The 18,541-nt window shown below is 43.6% G+C and overlaps 2 protein-coding genes across 2 annotated transcripts in view; one reads left to right on the top strand and one right to left on the bottom strand.

Moving 5' to 3' along the window:
- Nucleotides 1–1,203: 1,203 nt before the first annotated feature.
- Nucleotides 1,204–18,265, bottom strand: BHMT2 (betaine--homocysteine S-methyltransferase 2). Its single transcript, XM_049648889.1, is given in 9 exon segments — nucleotides 1,204–1,977; nucleotides 6,358–6,586; nucleotides 6,832–7,014; nucleotides 7,242–7,389; nucleotides 9,429–9,548; nucleotides 9,551–9,622; nucleotides 10,806–10,897; nucleotides 12,685–12,908; nucleotides 18,060–18,265. Coding segments are annotated over 9 exon segments (1,356 nt in total). The 3' UTR covers nucleotides 1,204–1,895.
- DMGDH (dimethylglycine dehydrogenase) overlaps nucleotides 18,137–18,541 on the top strand; it is a 68,225-nt gene continuing 67,820 nt past the window's right edge. Inside the window, exon 1 of the mRNA XM_049648588.1 lies at nucleotides 18,137–18,358. Coding sequence (XP_049504545.1) covers nucleotides 18,264–18,358 — 95 coding nt within the window. The 5' untranslated portion in view covers nucleotides 18,137–18,263. The remainder of the gene's footprint in view (nucleotides 18,359–18,541) is intronic.

Below are 18,541 nucleotides of genomic sequence, written 5' to 3'. Positions count from 1 at the left end.
AAGGCCTTGACATGATGGTAAATGGTTCACCTTTTAATTTTCAGCATGCTGGGGTTATGTATTATGGGTAGAGTGGCAACATTTTATTTATTTATTTATAGAAGGAGAGAGTGGGAGCAGGGGAGGCACGGGGTGGGGGGGTGGGTGGGACAGAAGGTCCCAAGCAGGCTCCAGACTGACAGCAGAGAGCCTGATGTGGGGCTCGAACTCACCAACTATGAGATCATGATCTGAGCTGAAGTTGGATGCTAACTCACTGAGCCATCCAGGTGCCCTAAAATGGCAACATTTTAATGAGTTCCAGGTTATCTACTTTACAGAAATAGGATTGAAAGGCTGATTCATATTAAGCAAAGCTGATAAAAATACATGAAACTTCACAACAGAAAAATTTGGATAAAAATCTGATAAAAGCAGCCACTGTGCACGTGATAGAGGTTGTGAAGTATAGTAGTTGTGAACATGGATTCCAGAGCCACACATGTAGGTTCAAATCCCAGTTCTGTCGTTTACTAACTGTGTGACCTCAGGCAAGTTAACTTAGCTCTAGTTTCCTCCTACATAAATTACTGTGTTAAAACCATGATCTCATTTAATCCCTGTAAAGGACAAATGAATGTGGATGAATGGATACACAGATAGATAGATAGATAAAGTGTGAGAACAAGAGTGAAGCAATAGCCTGGAACATAATAAGGAATAAATGTTTGCTATTATTTTCCAAAGAATGTCCATGATGTTTTAAATATTCAAACACTATCACAGGTACATTATTTTTAATTTTACTAATTGTCACAAATTGATACATTGTTTTGGAAAAAGCAGAGAGATATTGGCACATGGCAACTAACACAAACATAAATCAAGAAAATATTAGACCAAGATAGATTAGAACAGACTTTCTCAAAAGTCTTCTAAAACCGTTGATTTATTTTTACTCATTTTAACAATCAAAAATAAGAATTTCATTGAGCATCTATTATTATGCCTAGCACAGTGCTAAATACTTTAAGGAAAAATATATGAAGCACAGCAAATTGCCCTTGTCTTTAAGTAATTTATAATTTAGCTGTTTGTGATCATAAAGACACATTTAAGAACATTCTAGATCCTAACACCTTTTTTGTTTTTAAGGACCTAACACCTTTAAGTAAAATCATTTTTGAAAATAATCACTTACTTCAATAACCCTGCCATTGCTCAAAACATTTTTTGCTTCACTTCCTTGGGATTGCCCTTGGAGTCATCATACAAATCATGTAAGAGAAGAAGACTCATTGTTGTCCCATCTTCCTCAAGCACCTAGCTTGGTTGCCTGAATGAATCAATAGGTTTGGTGTTCAGTGACTTCTGGTTATTTTAAAATCTCAAATTCACCCTAAAAACAAGTTTCGCTATTATTCTTTTTTTAACGTTTATTTTTGAAATAGAAAGAACCCAAGTGGAGTAGGGACAGACACTTGAGATGGGCAGAAGATCTGAAGCGGGCTCTGCACTGACAGCAGAGAGCCCGATGTGGGGCTCGAACTCAAGAACCATGAGAGCCAAAACCAGATGCTTAACTGACTGAACGACTCAGGTGCACCACGTGTTGCTATTCTTGATGACCTTCCAAAGAATGTAGCACAGCATTACTGGACAGTAAGGAGCTGGAGGACCTCTATGCAGAGGCCCTTTCCCATCACCTCTGCATCTGCTGCAGCATCCAGCTGGGTGTTTGTCCACAGTAGGAGCATAAGATGTGTATGTTGGACGGAACCCAAGGGCCAGCAGCACATTAGCTGTTCAGCAACTGGAGACAGCAAGGTGGGCTGGGGGTAAAGGCGGGGAACAGTTCCAGACGGGGGCGGAGGGGGACTTCCTTCTGTTCTGTTATTCTGAAACAGCACTACTCCTTAGACGTCCGGCTGTGACAGTGAAGGACAGAAAGGTCTGCCCGAAGCTGGCAGCAGATTTTCCCAATACTCCCTTCTGGCCCTGTGTTTAAAAAAAATAATTAAAAAATGCGTACCTGTTTCATAAGTCTAATATGTGTGTGTGTGTATATATATATATATATATATATGCGAATATAAAATAAATTAGTACGTATGCATGTATGTATTTGCCAAATACACATAGGCTTGGTAGATGATCAGGCAAAACTTCAGTTTCAACACACAGACTGAAAAACTATGTCCATCAATGCTTTTCTCACATTTCTATCAAAAACAATCACTGGGTTTCACAGCACCTCTCAGAAAAAGAATATGTGTTTAAATTTTACATGTTTTGGTGAACTACATGTATTCTGAACTTTCTAGCAGGGTCCTTCTAGCTCTACTCAATAGTTTTATATAATGACAAATATATGAAGACGGGGTTTTAAAAAAATGGTTATTTATTTTGTGTGTGTGTGTGTGTGTGTGTGTGTGAGAGAGAGAGAGAGAGAGAGAGAGAGAGAGAGAGAGCACAAGCAGGAGAGGGGCAGGGAGAGAGAGGGAGAGGTTGTAAGCAGGCTTCACATGGTCAGTGCAGAGCCTGATGCAGGGCTCCAACCCATGAAGTGTGAGGTCATGACCTGAGCTGAAATTAAGAGTTGGCCGCTTAATTGACTGAGCCACCCAGGCGCCCCAAAGCTGGTTTTTAATGTAAAAACACAGTGTAAGTCTTCAAAAGTAACCAGAAACCGAATACAAATTATTTTGTTAATATTTGTTCTTGTTTTTAGACAAAGAAAGAAGCGTACAAAGGTTCCTGGTCACAGACCTTTGTAGTAAATATATTTATACAGTTTTTTCCACTTTATTTACGAAGCAATGAATATATTGACATTTTTTGGATGATGAAAATGTCAGAAATCTGGGATGTCTATGGGTTTTGGTGTAATCACAAATTGTTGTGAACATCAATATGTTTGGGAGTTTAAGGTACAAGGAATGTCTGGCTTTGTTCTACAGAAAAATGTTTTCTCTTTACCTGGTAATGAATTTTAAGGATCCCTAGATAATAATTAAAGTAAGCCATATCTCACTTATTTGAACTATTTTAATCATCGCCAAAGTTTGCTCTCCTCATCTTTTAATTATATTTGTATTACTTTGTTCTAAGTATGATACCTATAAAATCAATTTTCTCTGATAAGCATCCATATCTCCCGGAAGAAGTGTTTGGCTAAATGATTTCTTGCCTGCTTTTACAATCTAAATAAATTTACGCTAGGGATGTTGTTTCAGGTAAAAAATGAAGAGTGTTCTAAATCCCACTGAAGGGGAGCCTGGGTGGCTCAGTCAGTTAAGTGGCCATCTCTGGATTTCGGCTCAGGTCATGATCTCATGGTTTGTGAGATCGAGCCCTGCATTGGGCTCTGCACTGACAGTGTGGAGCCTTCTTGGGATTCTCTCTCACCCTTGCTCTCTGCCCCTCCCTGCTCGCGCGTGCACACATACTCTCTTTCTCTCAAATAAATAAATAAATAAATAAATAAATAAACATTAAAAAAATCCCGCCGAAATGCATAAAGAAATAAAAAATGGGTTAAATACATAACAGCACTGAAGAAAGACGAGGAGACAGCAGAGACTTTGATTTCTAAAAGAGGGAAACGGGATGGCATTGTATAGAGATCGACGAGAGAGAGTCAGAGATGCAGTGATTCATAACACAACAGTCATTCAAGAGGTCCTCAGAAAAATGTCTTCAATAACAAAGTGCATTGACAAAAAGCATGATTTGTAACAATTTATAACAAATAGTATAATTTAGAACTTGGAAGACCTTAGAGAAAGTAGGCCTGTTATTCATCTTTCAACAATGACAAAGGAAGTTAATTAGAAGTTCCTAGAAAACCAAATGTTGTACAAAGAAAGTCACAGTCTAAGTATGAAACAAATTAAAATATGGCATACATGTGCACTACAGATGAAATGAAATATGACAGAAGGGAATTGATTTGAGCTTGATGCTTGGAACATTCTCCCACAAGAGGCTCAAGTGTCTTTAAAAAAAAATTTTTTTTTTACGTTTATTTATTTTTGAGACAGAAAGAGACAGAGCATGAACGGGGGAGGGTCAGAGAGAGGGAGACACAGAGTCTGAAACAGGCTCCAGGCTCTGAGCTGTCAGCACAGAGCCCGACGCGGGGCTCGAACTCACGGACCGTGAGATCATGACCTGAGCCAAGGTCGGCCGCCCAACCGACTGAGCCACCCAGGCGTCCCTCAAGTGTCTTAAAACAGAATTATTTCTCTTTCTCCATAGTTCCATGCTTATGTCTTGGTTCTAAGTGAACATTTAGAAAATCATTAATGTATCAGGATATTAGACTGGAAATCTTATTGGCAGCACCAAGATATGGCAGACATGAGGTATCAAGGTCACAAGACAGACACTCTGCAGAAGTTTCAAAGGAGGTGGCCAAGAGCCAGTCCCATGGCTCACCTGACTCTACCCTGGACAATCTAGCTCACAGACCAAAGGGCCAGCTTCTCTGATTGAGAGCAAAGAGGGTGCCATTAAATTGGGATCAGACCACACTCTCATAGTTTGTTTACATGAGGGAAGAGTGAAAGTTCCTCCAGTCAGTTGTGGCCCCCAAGTGAAAGAGAGCCAGCCTGGAGGTGTTGAAAATCCGGAGGTATTTAGAATCACCAGGAAGGACGATGAGACCTCTGAAACAGGGTGTTATTTGGAGTGACCTGCTGAAAAAGCCAGGATCTGAAGGGGGAAGTGGCAGTGAGAGAAAGCGATGCCTGTGGCATCCCAGGGGAAGGCTGTGAGGAACCATGGCAGTGCTCAGGAAGACCTGTCAGGTCCAGAAAATGCAGTCTTCCTGTTAGGCTGCTGGGCAAGGAGGAACAGTTAAGTCCCCTTTCCATCCTCTCTCTTCTCCCTTTCAATATGAAGAGGTCAGGAATCATGGTTAGCAAGACGGGAAGGGAGGATTGAAAGCCTAAGAGAGAAAGAGAAGGACCAGCCTGACTTTCCCTAGTTTCCTGCCTATTGAAGGCAACCAATGGAAAACAGGAGGAGATGTAAGCTTCATGTGTTCCAAGTTTTGATTTTACATGGAACTGTACACTTTAATTACTGAATTAAGACTGTGTTTGCTAAATAAAGTGGTCGCAGGGCTTTCTATTGCCTAAGACTACCCAACAAAGTCCTGGGGCATGTCCGTATTTTTAAATAGGGACAGAGGAAAGAATGAGCAGGTTTAAAGAGACAGAGGGAGACAAAAATAAAGTTGCACTCTGATTATTACATTTCATGAATCCTGTTTGTTTAGTATGACAATTACAATAATAGTGTAAATGTTATTTACTAGATTTACATTTTTTAAAAGTTTATTTATTTTGAGATAGAGAGAGTGCAAGTGGGGAAGGGGCAGAGAGAGAGAGCAAGAGAGACAGAATCCCAAGCAGGCTCCGCATCGCCAGTGCAGAGCTTGGCACAGGCCTCAAACTCATGAACCATGAGATCATGACCTGAGTGACATCGGACACTTAACCGACAGAGCCACCCAGGCACCCAGCTTTACAGCATCGAGCAGAACTCAATGATGTAACTGTCATGGAACACCTTAAAGAAGCCAAGCGGTAGATGAGGGAGAGAGAGTAGAGGGGAGCAGAAAGAGTTAATTGTTTAAAAAAAATTTTTTTAATGTTTATTTTTGAGAGAGGGAGAGATGGAGCACGAGCTGGGGAGGGGCAAAGAGCAAGAGAGACACAGAATCTGAAGCAGGCTCCAGGCTCTGAGCTGTCAGCACAGAGTACGATGCGGGGCTCAAAGTCACAAACCATGAGATCATGACCTGAGCCTAAGTTGGATGCTCAACCAACTGAGCCACCCAGGTGCCCCGAGTTAATTCTTGTTTTACAAAGTGGAATTAAGAGATACTGCTTTATAGCAATGGATTAAGAAATAGATGGCTAAATAGAAAATTCAAATTTATAAAGGTAACCAAAAGAAGAAATAAAAATGTAATACATCAAAATTGGGAAAAGTAGATCAGGGAGAAAAGGGGAATATTTTGTGATTTAAATGCCTCAGTTTTTTAAAGGGTTAGCAGTAATTACAGCTTAAAATTGCTAAACCAGAAATAAGGTCTAAGATTTCAAAACACAAGGGAGGGAGACAGAGGATCTGAAGCAGACTCCATGCTGACAGCAGAGAGCCCAACATGGGGCACAAAGTCACAAACCTGTGAGATCATGACCTGAGCCGAAGTCAGGTGCTCCACTGACTGAGCCACCCAGGGGCCTCTAGTTTTAATTTTATATACTTGTATATTTTTTCAATTTTTACTGCATGCATAGTGTTTCTAACAATACATAAAATGAGATTCGAGCGAAATAGTAATGTCAATTAGAAAATTCCTACCTGGCTCTAATCCAGGGCTTGGTGTGCATATTGAGACTGCTTCCCCAACTCCCATGTTTGTCAGAAGCAGGAGGCCAAAAGCCCCTTTCTGGGGCCAGCTCCTCTGCAATCGCCCTGATGTGGTAGGGTTCAAATCCACAGCACCCGCCAATGTACCTGACCCCGAGTTTGTAGGCCTCTCTGGCATATTTCTGAATATCCCATCTGGTTGCAGCTCTGGGCTCCAGTCCTGCAACACAACCATCACAGCATTGCTGTTACTGTCCTTGTATTCAAATCACAGGTGCTCTGATGGGCATTTTTTACAATTAGAAAATCACGAACTTTAGATTCTGCTCATTTTTCAATAACATTGAACGTTTTTGTTTTATGCGGTCTCTATTTGTAAGACCGTACCATAGCTATTTATTATGGCCGTTTCCATGCTGTCAGCACAAGAAAACACAAGGACCTCTAATATGTGGCTGGGCTTACCAAAGGGATATTCTGGGAGATCCACAAACCCTCCTTTGCCACAGTCCGGTGTATGGAAGCCTAGGGACTGCACCATCAGATGAGCCTTCGACCCTGCAGCCTGTAGGCCCGCCTTCGTGAGTTTCATCATCTTCAAGCTGGTGCTGGGTCCAAATCGGCAGTTCACGCCCACAGTTGCAGCCCCTAGGCAAAGAAATAAAGGACTTATATATTTTATTTATTTTATTTTTTAGTAGTTGGAAATTGCCTTAGAAATTAGCTATCCTTCTCCACCGCCCAAGTTTTAGAAATAAGGAAACCAATTACAGTTAATTCTGTTAGCAATGAACTGCTCTCACAATATTAAGCAACCTTTGTTAAATTTTATAAACAATAGCTGAACTGCTAATCACACGATGCATCCAAATTACCTGCCTTCACCAGCTTAACGGCACATTCTCCAGGTGATACACCATGCATGTCTCCGTCTGGGCCTATGCACATGGTAGCTGCCACAGGTTTACCCAACGCTTTTAAGACTTCCACAGCCCACATGGCTTCTTCGGCATGCTCAAAATACTAAGAGAAATTTCACCATTTCTATTGGTCCAAATGTAAAGCAGATTTTGAAAGGGGGAATGCAAATGTTGCCAAATAGTTATAAAAATAAATAAATATATGTGGTAAAACTTGCTAGGAACAGGTATTTAGCAGACTAAAGAATACTTTTTTTTTTTAAAGTTTATTTATTTATTTTGAGGGAGAGAGAGAGAGAGCTCGTGCGAGCAGGGGAGAAACAGAGAGAGAGAGAGAGAGGGAGAGAGAATCCTAAGCAGGCTCTGTGCTCAACACAGAGTCCAACACGTCACTCGATCCCATGTCCCTGGGATCGTGACCTGAGCCAAAATCAAGAGTTGGACACTCAACCAACTGAGCCACCCAGGCACCCCTAAAGAATGCTTTTCTAAAGTACACATTTTAATTCCTTTAACAATAATATATAGATTTTCATTCGGGGATCATTGATTCAGCAAGATGATGACTGTTAGGAAAAAAACAGAAGCAAAAACCACAAAGGTTTTTAAAGTAATTGAGTATTTAAATTCATAATTTTGAAGGAATTTTATTAATAAACTCTTTTATGGAACTGGGGTAATCTCCAAAAAAAATTATGAATAGTGTATTATGCTTAATACTTCAAAGTGATTTTATATCCACTTCTAGTTAGACGTTCATAAGTGCTCCATGAAGTAGGGAGAAATATGATGATTTCTGCCCGGCGAGAACGCTGAGGCACAGAGCAGGGAGAAATAGCTACCGAGTTTCTTTGCCGAGGGTGGACAAGACACCTTGTCTGGTAAACCCAGGCCATTTGCAGGGGTGCTTCCCAGGAATCTCTTTAAGGGCCATCATTGAAAAGCTGACCTTAAGTAAGTGAAGAAAACTCAGCAAAAATCTCCCTGTCTTCTTCCTTCTTGACTTAGATTCTGCAGAATCAGTGTGTGGGGAATGGCAGAGGGAGTCCACAGAGAGGTTCTTGCAAAACAAACTGGTGTCCTCATCCATCTGGAGAACCTATCAGGTGGGGTTGGTGACCGTCTCTGCAGATGATTCTTGCCAGGTGTGTCTGTCAGGCTTGGCTGGCCCTGAGCCTTAGGAAGGTTGACCAAGCAAGGTCTTCAATAGGTTCAGAGAGTGGTTAGGGAAATAGCGGTTGGGAGGCTATTGTCCTTGTTGAGGGTAGAGATTTGGGTTGAGAGCTTGACTTTACATGGTAACAAAGGTGGGAAATGGGGAATGAGGGCTTTTTTTTTTTTTTTTAATGTTTATTTATTTTTGAGAGAGAGAGAGCGCAAGCCAGGCAGGGGCAGAGAGAGGGGATCCAAAGTGGGCTCTGTGCTGACAGCAGTGAGCCCAATGTGGGGCTCGAACTCATGAACTTTGAGATCATGACCTGAGCTGAAGTCAGACGCTCAACCAGCTGAGCCATCCAGGTGCCCCGGGAATGAGGGCTTTTTAATTTTTGGAAGTGGAAGGAAGAGAATGTTCTGGGCCTTCATGTCCAATCAGTGATCAATTCTTACTGATTTTTTCTTCAAAATATCACTCACATATCATAGCTTGAGGGAAAGGTGAGGGATTGGGGTAAGCACAGCATGAACAGAGGAGGGCAACGAAACTACTTGGTACTGAGTATTGTTAGTGGGGCCTGCATGAGCCCAAGCAACCATCTACCTCCTAAGCTTTGCTCTCTCACAGCCTCTAGCCCACGCACACAGCCCCTTCCTGCCCTGCCCCTCCCGCAGGAGAGACTGCTTCCTGAATCACCGTCCCCTTCTCACCCAACATTGCACGGTCCCCAGTGAGTCAGCTGCTACAACCACCCAAAAGAACACAAAGGCTGCAGGTAGGCCTGTCCTGGGTCTGCCCTTTGGCTTCACACAGAACCTAGCACACAATTGAGAGGATGTTTGCCTTGATTACAGTGCATTTAAACAAACCTTTGACCCTGTACCCTGAGGAAACGAGGGCACAAAGCAATCCAATACCCTCCTGAAAGCTGAAGACTATGCAGTTGTATTTGTCAAAATAGTGTTTCCCTAAAACACGAGACTTACCTCGGCAATCAAGAAGTCCACATTTTTCTTGGCAAAAACATCTAGCTGGCGTTGAAAGAGTTGTTTAACTCTAGCTTCATCCTTGTGGTGTGTGTACGCCGATGTCTGGCAGATCCCCCCACTGCCACCAAAGCGTCACCTTTTCCAGCCACTTCCCTGGCAAGGTCACAGGCAGTGGCGTTCACATCTTCCCACTGAAGTTGGAGAGCAAGAGTTCAGATGGTGAGCCTGGCGTTTTAGAGGTAAAATGTTACAAATAACCAAAGGGGCAATGAGCAAGTAAGACGAGTTCAAGGTATGGCGTAAAATGCACGTTGGGAAGACCAGCAGAGTTGGGTACCTTCTCCTCTACTACCAGTGAGCTTATAGTTCCATGACTGGACTTGCCACACTGGATCTTAGTAAATGTTTGTTTGCCTCCCTCACTTGACTGTGAGCCACTTAGGAATCAGGTCTGTGGCTTTCTTTCATCTTTGTTTCAAGCATAGAGATTGGACTATAGCAGGTACTCAAGAAATGCTGGTTGGTTGAATATATGGGCATGAACATTTGCAAGTATTAACACTTTTCACGTATGGAATATCTCATAATACTTCTGTATTCTTCTCCTTATCTACTTTTCTCAACGACCCTATGCATTTAAGCATAAATTATCTCTATTTGCAGAGAGAAAACCAATGCTCCCTGCAGTCAAGTGTCTTGCCCAAAGTCACACACCCAACAGATGGCAAAGTTGAGTATCAAACCCAATTCTTCTCATTCCTAGGCCAGTGCCATATTCCCAAGGACCACCCTGTCTCCAGATGGACAAGTCAGAAGAGAAGACAGTGAAATAAGGGAAAAAGGCATCTATAAAATAATAGCACAGAAGGATGACCATGTCCTTCCAATGGCCAATTCCTTCCCAGTCCTATCCTCCCCACATACCCCAGCTAAAGAGGCAGAAAAAAAAGCTCATTTATTTAGTATATATTCATTTACATAATAATTAATTCTTTAATAGACATTTTGTGTGGAGTTTGTAGCAAAGTATAGTAACACATCAGGTCAATTCCATAGCTTCCCGTCAAGAGGTTACTTTTTTTTTTTTTTTTTAAACGTTTATTTATTTTTGAGACAGAGGAGAGAGAGCATGAACAGGGGAGGGTCAGAGAAAGAGGGAGACACAGAATCTGAAACAGGCTCCAGGCTCCAAGCCATCAGCACGGAGTCTTATGCAGGGCACGAACCCACGGACCGCGAGATCATGACCTGAGCTGAAGTCGGACACCCAACAGACTGAGCCACCCAGGCTCCCCAAGAGGTTACTTTTATTACAGATGATCCCTGACACTTTCCTCCTCCCTCCCTTCACACCTGCCCCCACACCAAAATTACCTTGCTCTCTATATTGTCCTCACTGGCAGAAAAGGTGAAAGTCTGCATGACATTTGATCCTGCTCTCAAGAATTCCATGTGAAGTTGACGAACTACAAGGTAGATTTTGAATTAAAATTAAGAAGATAAAAACCATAGGAGCTTTCATTTATAGCAAAAGTAGCTTACCCACTCACATCTCTTTTAATCAGACACATTTCAAACCTTGTACTTATAAAAAATTGCAGATTACGGTCAGTAGAATTCAAGGACAGAACAAGGCAGAGTCAATACCAAACTGGGGCTATTTGGAGTAGCCTCATGTTGCCCTGTCGATGGGCCTCAACAGCCTGGTGCAGTCGCAGGCAGAGATTAAGGCCTGGTTGGCCAACTGCCCCCTCAATCTTTTGGTCTAGAGAGGGTTTATTCATTTGCCTGTGTTGTGAGGGATGTGGCTGATCTACTTATAGTCAGCACTGGGAGCCCTCAAAAAAGGATGAGGAAATTCTCAAATTGGACAGAGTGTATGTGGGTTGTGCCCCCATCGAACTGATTCAACAGCAAGCGGCTGCTAAGGTGCCATCAGAGAGCTTTTGTTGGCCTATCAGAACACCCTTTCCTTCTCTCTCTTCATCCTTGTTATTTCAACACTTTCTGGTTTAGCAGAAGAATCTTCTAAAATGAAGAACAGGGGCACCTGGGTGGCTCATTTGGTTGTGTTTGACTCTTGATTTTGACTCAGGTCATAACCCCAGGTTCGTGAGATCAAGCCCCTCGTCGGGTTCTGGGCTGACAGCATGAAGCCCACTTGGGACTCTGTTTCTCCCTCTCTCTTTACCCCTCCCCTGCTTGCATGTGCTTGCACCACGTGCTCTCTCTTTCTCAAAATAAATAAACTTAAAAAAAATAAATAAAATGAAGAACAAGTTTTCCTTGGGCCAGATGAAAACTTCATGCTAAGCACCAGAGAAATAAAACCTGGTCCCACCACATAACTCTGGGTGTTGGATGAAACAATGCAAATGCCATCAGGGACTTAGGACACGTGGGACCCTTCACACCGGTTAACTCACAAGTCCTGACAACTAGCCCATCTCACACCCTCATGTGGCATGGATCAAGAAACTGACCCTTGGGAAAGTCAAATGACTTGTCCAAGGTCACACGGCTGGTCGGCAGAAGAACCAGGACAGGATCCCAGGCTTCTCAGATACACCGTGCATATATGAATAAAATCAGAGCAAACTGAAAGTTCCGTTCCCAGCTTGTATCCATTTCATTCTTTCATTTTATCCTCCCCTTTAATTTAGGACCTTGCTCTCAATAAAGAGTAAAAACAGAATTAAAGCTCCAGTTTGATGTTACTCACCAATCCCATCCCAGTTTCTACCTCCAACTCTTATTGTTTTTTGGGTTTTTTTTTCTAGCTAAGGGGATGAGGTGAAACTGTTTATTTCTTCACACCCCTCTCCCCCAGCAACCCCCAAATGTCTACTCTCTATGCTCTGTTAATCTGGTGGTTACCATTAATCATCTTTACCAAACACGGTTCTAGTATAATAAGCAAATTAGCCAGAAGGATTAACGTGAAGCCATAACACATGAGGTTCAGGAAACTCTTGACTATCCACAAGGTGAATATTCATGGAACAAATATTAAGGTGTATAATTTAACACCTCCTATGTATGAAGATGCAAGCGTGTGGTGGTGGGCGGCGGGGAGGGAGAGGACATTTTATTCTATGTGCTTCAGCCATGTACTGTCACCGTCCACATCTTGGTGATTCTGGCAAGGGAAACAGTCCTTAGAAAACACTGAGAATTATTCCTTTATATTCTCTCAGTCAGATTTAAGCAAACTGTCACCCAGATAAACGCCGTCGGGGCTGCTGGCACTGACCTGCATTGGGATATTCCACCACCGCTTCTGGAGTCCAGAGCCCCGCCTTCACGTAGCCCCTCTTCTCCAGAGTTAGGAGAAAGCTGCCGTCTCCAACCACAACCTCCCCATTCTCCAGACGTTCCAAAATACCCTGAAGAAAAGAAAGAAAAATCACCCAAGATGCCTCTTTTTTTTTTTTTTTTTTTCCCTTAAAGCAGTTTCCAATTTTAGGAAAGGTGGTCCTATGTTCTTATAGATCCAGTTCTGTCAAAATCCTCAATGTCTAACAATATTCTAGAAAGACTGAGTATACTATATTTCCTGGACATTCCAGGTACTTGTGTTGTGCAAAGTGCTGTGACTGTTTTTTCTCAAATAATGTTTACGCTGAGTCAAATTATAGTGAAAGTGCTGATTCTGCGATATACTGTTTTCTCAACATGTTTGTGGCAGACACTGATAGTTGCCTAATTAGTATGTATTTCCTCTTCTCTTCTTTGTTAATGTATTTCGTTTGGGGAGACAATGTCCTCAACTTAAAAAAAATTCTCTGGCAGAGGGGCAGTGCACGCCTGAGTGGCTCAGTCGGTTAAGCGTTTGACTTCAGCTCAGGTCATGATCTAGCAGTTTGTGGGTTTGAGTCCTACATTGAGCTCTGTGCTGACAGCTTAGAGCCTGGAGCCTGCTTCGGATTCTGTGTCTCCCTTTCTCTCTGCCCCCTCCTACTCTCTCTCTTTCTCTCTCTCTCAAACATAAACAAACATTGAAAGAAAATTTATTAAAAAAATTCTCAGGATGCCTGGGTGGCTCAGTTGGTTAGGCGTCTGACTCTCGGTTCCTGCTCAGATCATGATCTCACAGTTTGTGGGATTGATCCCTGCATTGGGCTCTGCAATGACAGCATGGAACCTGTTTGGGATTCTCTCTCTCCATCTCTCTCTGCCCCCCCTGGCTCACACTCTATCTTGCTCTCTCTCAAAATAAATAAATAAACAAAAAAAAATTCTTGGGCTCCCTTCCGCTGGGGGGAGGTGGGTATATTACATAGAGCTGGCCAATGAGACATGGGCAGAAGCCAGTTAAAGATTTCTGGCAAAGTTTTGCTTTCCTGATATAGATGGGCACTCTCTTCCATCGTGGCACTTTTTCTCTTTCCTGACTAGAATGTCAATATAAGCCCTAGAGGTATACCAGTCATCCTGCAGCCATGCCATTGAAAGTCACACACTAAGGCAGGTGGAGCCGACTAACAGTTGCTGTCACTCACAGCCGCAGGGTTTTTTGTTTTTTTTTTTATTTTTATTTTTTTAACTTTTTATTTATTTTTGAGACAGAGAGAGACAGAGCATGAACGGGGGAGGGGCAGAGAGAGAGGGAGACACAGAATCGGAAGCAGGCTCCAGGCTCTGAGCCATCAGCACAGAGCTCAATGTAGGACTCAAACGGACTGCGAGATCGTGACCTGAGCTGAAGTCGGCCGCTTAACCGACTGAGCCACCCAGGCGCCCCCACAGCCGCAGGGTTTTAATGGCATCTTTGCGTAGCTGCAGCAGCCATGGATTGTTAGGCCTCACGTTAGGGGAGAAAACTAGCCTCTTTTTTTTTTGCATAAACCACTAAACATAATCCTAAGGGGCAGAAAGTTTCATAACTATGCCCCTACATTTTCCAGCATGTTCATATATGTTTTCATTTGGTACTCCCGACAACTCTGTGAGCTAGGCAGGGCAGATGGTTTTTATTCCCATTTTATAAATGAGGAAACTGAGGCTCAACGAGACTAAGTGACTTGTCCAAGATCACAGAGCTAAGAAAGATTACAAAGCTAAAGTGGACTTCAGATCTTCTAAATTCCTAATCTACTCTCTTTCTAATCCCACTTTTCTGTTTGGCCCACCCATACTTGAATAAAAGGCTGTATCCAGAGCAGTTCTCCAAGGGCTTACAGTTTCCATTGTCTAAAATGTGCCTCCCCCAAATACCCGCCTCCCCCAAATACCTGCATGGCTCACCGTCACATGCCTTCAGGGCTTTGGTCAAGGGTCATCTTTTCAGGGAGGCATTCCCTGACCATCCTATAGGAAAACTGCAAACACTCCCATGCTGACCCCTACTCCTCTTGTAAAGATTGCATTAGCTGAAGATACAATCTTTTACTGAAAATACAAGGCCAGTTCACTTCAGCCCTGTCTACAGCTAGACACACAGCAATGCATGAGTGGGAGAGAAATGCCTCCAGTTGCCCCTTCTAACCAGCCATATCTGCAGCCCAGGAAGGTACATTAGAAAGAGTTGCAGTGGAGGCCGCCATATCTAGAACATCTCCATTTTTGTGTGGAGGGAAGTGAAATGGAATACAAACTGTGTTAGCTATATTAACCATAAACACTGCTTTGACTCTGGTTATTTTTTCCATATTTTATATCTAAAGATGAATTTTAGTTGAATGTGGAAGAACTGTTAATATTTATTATGATTCTCACCTAGTTCTCTATTCCTTCCAAAATATGCAATTTGCTCTTTCAATGTTGTACTTTTGAAACATAAAAAAAGACTTCAGCTTTAAATTTTCATGAGAACTTTCCACATGCCAGGTACAGTTCCAGGCAAGAGGGATAAACATTGGACTAAGACAAGGTCCCTGCCCTCGAGAAACTCAAAGTGTGCCCACTCGGGGGAAGGCTGATGGGTCAAAAAATCATCACAACGTATGTAAGAAAGAAATGCTGCAGAGGAATACAGAACAGAAAATCAGAGGTATAGTCATCTGTATAAAATCTCATCTTGGAAATCTAACACTTCAATTATAAGCTAAGATTCAAATTTAATAGTATACACCAAACAATTCTAGAGGGGAAAAACACTGGCATACAGTTTAGGTGTTATAGGTTAGTATCTCACCTACCACATTCAACCTGTCTCGGGGTTATGCCAAGTGTATCTATTTAACACTTCTTAGATACATACCTACATCCTACTGTCCCTGGATTATTGAAATGGCCTCCAATTCGCTCCCACAGCCCACTCTGTTGTATCTTCCACTGCTGCAGACCAAAGCCTTGCCTGTCTGACTCTTACTTGTGATTACTTCCTCCTTTGTGTTCTGCTTCAGGTCAAACACCCTCCATTCCTGCATCTGTCACCTGTAGCTACAGTATCTGGTTACTTACCTGTCCCCTCTGTTTGGCTTTAAAATGCTTGAGGCTCAGGTGACAAATCTCATTTGTCTGTATCCCTACCACCTCATACAGCACCTAACAAAGAGTAGGCTCTTAACAAACCATGCCAAGAGTCAGCAGACAGATAAGATTTTTGAAACTGTCACTTGTGTCTTATGTGCTACAAGTTTAGTCCTGAGGAGAGAGAGAGAGGAAAAAAAAATGACACTCTTTAACAGAAAATTAGCTAGCTAGGGTTTTAAGAAAATTATAGTGCCTATTTTGATTGTAATCTTCACGATAACAAGTTAAGCCATTTTGATCTGTTATCTAGATGTTTGTCCAAAATTTTAAATTTTGCCAGTTTTCTTAAAAAGCCATTAGCAAAATAGCTATATTATCAAGACTTGAATTCAGAGCACCTTTAAGCCTCTCCTTCACTGCTCTATCTACCACCCTAGTTAATTACTACACCAGCTGATCTAAAGACAGCTCCAGAATGACAGGGGACTCTGTAAAATAAAGAGCAATGTAAATTAATTTGCAGTACATTTATATTTTCATTCCATCCTCCCTTTCAGTTTGGCAGTGAATCTGCCTTGGATCTGGTAGTGAGCTCTGAGAGGCATTTATGCTTCCTTGTTGCAGATATCAGTATCTAGACTTCTGGATTTAAGGTATGGCTTCAGGGCACCTCTGATCAGACAGATGAGTAGACCAACTTCATTCACCCTCGGCCAGACGGCCAGACGCTGCCAGAGATCCAATATGCCTGAAGTTGCCACTAGGACTGCTCTTGGGGATTAATGAAGCGATTGGAAGTGTCCCCTGTGGCAACTAAATGAATTCTTAAAATGTACCTGTTGGCTGACAGGAGAGTCGAGATTAGCTGCTTCCCACTAACATTTTAACTCCCAGGTACACATTAACATGGTTATCATACGATAACCTTGGCGTTGCAAGAGCAGAGGCTGGGAAGAAATTGAACAGGGACAGCATATTTTAAAAACCTTTTAAAAAGTGAGCCAAAGGTGAACACAGTAATACAGAAAATTTAGAGAAAGAAGTCAGCACAATGTCTTTATCTTTTATTAAGCTCATTTACTTCAATGCCCATATTTTACTTTTATAAAACATATCCAAAGATTTTTTTTAATTGTTAAAGTCATATTCCACATTTTATGCAACTATTACCATTATTCTTTCCTTTCACTGCATATATAAATATTTACATAGTTGGGGTTGGTCTGTATAGTATAACTCCTTTTGTAACTTAACTATTGTCAAAGCAGTTTGCTTGTTCTCATACTTAGCTTCTTAATTGGCTGCCTAATAACTTATTAAGTGGATGCACCTATATTTAGGGAGCGCACCATCATTGGGCATCTTGATTGTTAATAATTTTTTAGGAGAAAAAGATCAGTGGTGCATACTTACATGCCTATATAGCTTCTCCCTTCCCCCCTCTGAGTTTCAGGGCACAGCTGGGTTGCTTTGAGGGATCCTGGAGATGTTCTGCGTCCAAGTTCATGCCTTTCCTAATTTTGTCACCCCTTCTCCTCACCAAGAAACGTTGGGGGGTGGGGGGACAAAGCTGACACTTGGTGAACAGAGAGGGAAAGAGGCCTAGAGAAGGAACCAGAAAGCCGGTCCTACTGAAAAGGCTAGGCAGAAGGCCGCTACCCCACTAACCTGCGCACTTCCCCACCCGCCCCCACTCCGCGGTGGGCGTCTGGGAGCATCTTGCACCCCTGGTTTCAGGCCAGCCCATCAGTTGCAGGGCCAGGCTGCTACCCTTCCCAAAACGCCAGAGAACCAAGCTCTGGGGCTAGTTGAGCCCAAGACCTGAGGTAGGCTGAGGGTAGAAAATGTGAGCGCGGCGCCTGAGTCCGGAGCTAGACTTCAAATCCCCGCTCCACCCTGGACTAGATGGGTGACCTTGAGCTAGTGGCCTTTCTGGGCCTCAGTTTCCTCACCTGAAAAATGGGAATAATTGTGCGCAGTCCGCGAAGTGTGGGGCACCGAGTCCGGGCTCAGTAAATTATCTAATCCTCACGCCAAGGCGGTATTGTCGCCCCGGGCAAGTGGCGATCGCGTATACTGAGACACAGAGCCCTCCAGGTGCCGGGCCAGGGCCGCAGAGCTCATTCAAGGGTTGAAGTGGGGTCTCAACTCAGGCGCCAGGAGCCCCGCGGCCGGGAGCGCTGAGTACCTCGCCGACTCCCGGAAACTCACCTTTTTGGCCCCGGGGCCTCCGGCCGGTGCCATCTCGCCGCGGCTGTGCGGCCGCCGGGTCCGCGAGAGCGCGCCAAGCTCTGGAACCCGCCCCTCGCCCGGGGGAGGGTCCCCCAGCAGAGCCGCCGGCCCCGCTGCCCCAGGGTGCCCGGTGTCCTCGGAGCAGTCTCCCGCGCCCGCGCCCTCGGCCTCCTCGGCCTCGCCATGCTCCGCCCGGGCGCGCAGCGGGGCCTCCTGCTGTCGAGTCTCCGGCTGCAGGGCTCCCCCGGCCGCCCGCGCTCAGCCTGCGGCCGCCAAGGGTGAGTGGGGACCCGGCCGGCGCGGAGGCCCGCGGATGGGCTGCTGCCTGGGTGGGAGCAGGGCCTGAGGCAGTCTGCCGGGTCGGGGGAGCCTGGGCCTCTGAGAAATGGGCATTCGGATTTCACGCGCTGGTGGACAAAGTGAAACAGTATCAAAGGGTTCCCAGTGCGAAGTTACTCCTA

This window comes from Panthera uncia (assembly GCF_023721935.1).
Source record: "Panthera uncia isolate 11264 chromosome A1 unlocalized genomic scaffold, Puncia_PCG_1.0 HiC_scaffold_17, whole genome shotgun sequence".
NCBI lineage: Eukaryota > Metazoa > Chordata > Mammalia > Carnivora > Felidae > Panthera > Panthera uncia.
This window is presented reverse-complemented; position numbering and strand designations above follow the sequence as displayed.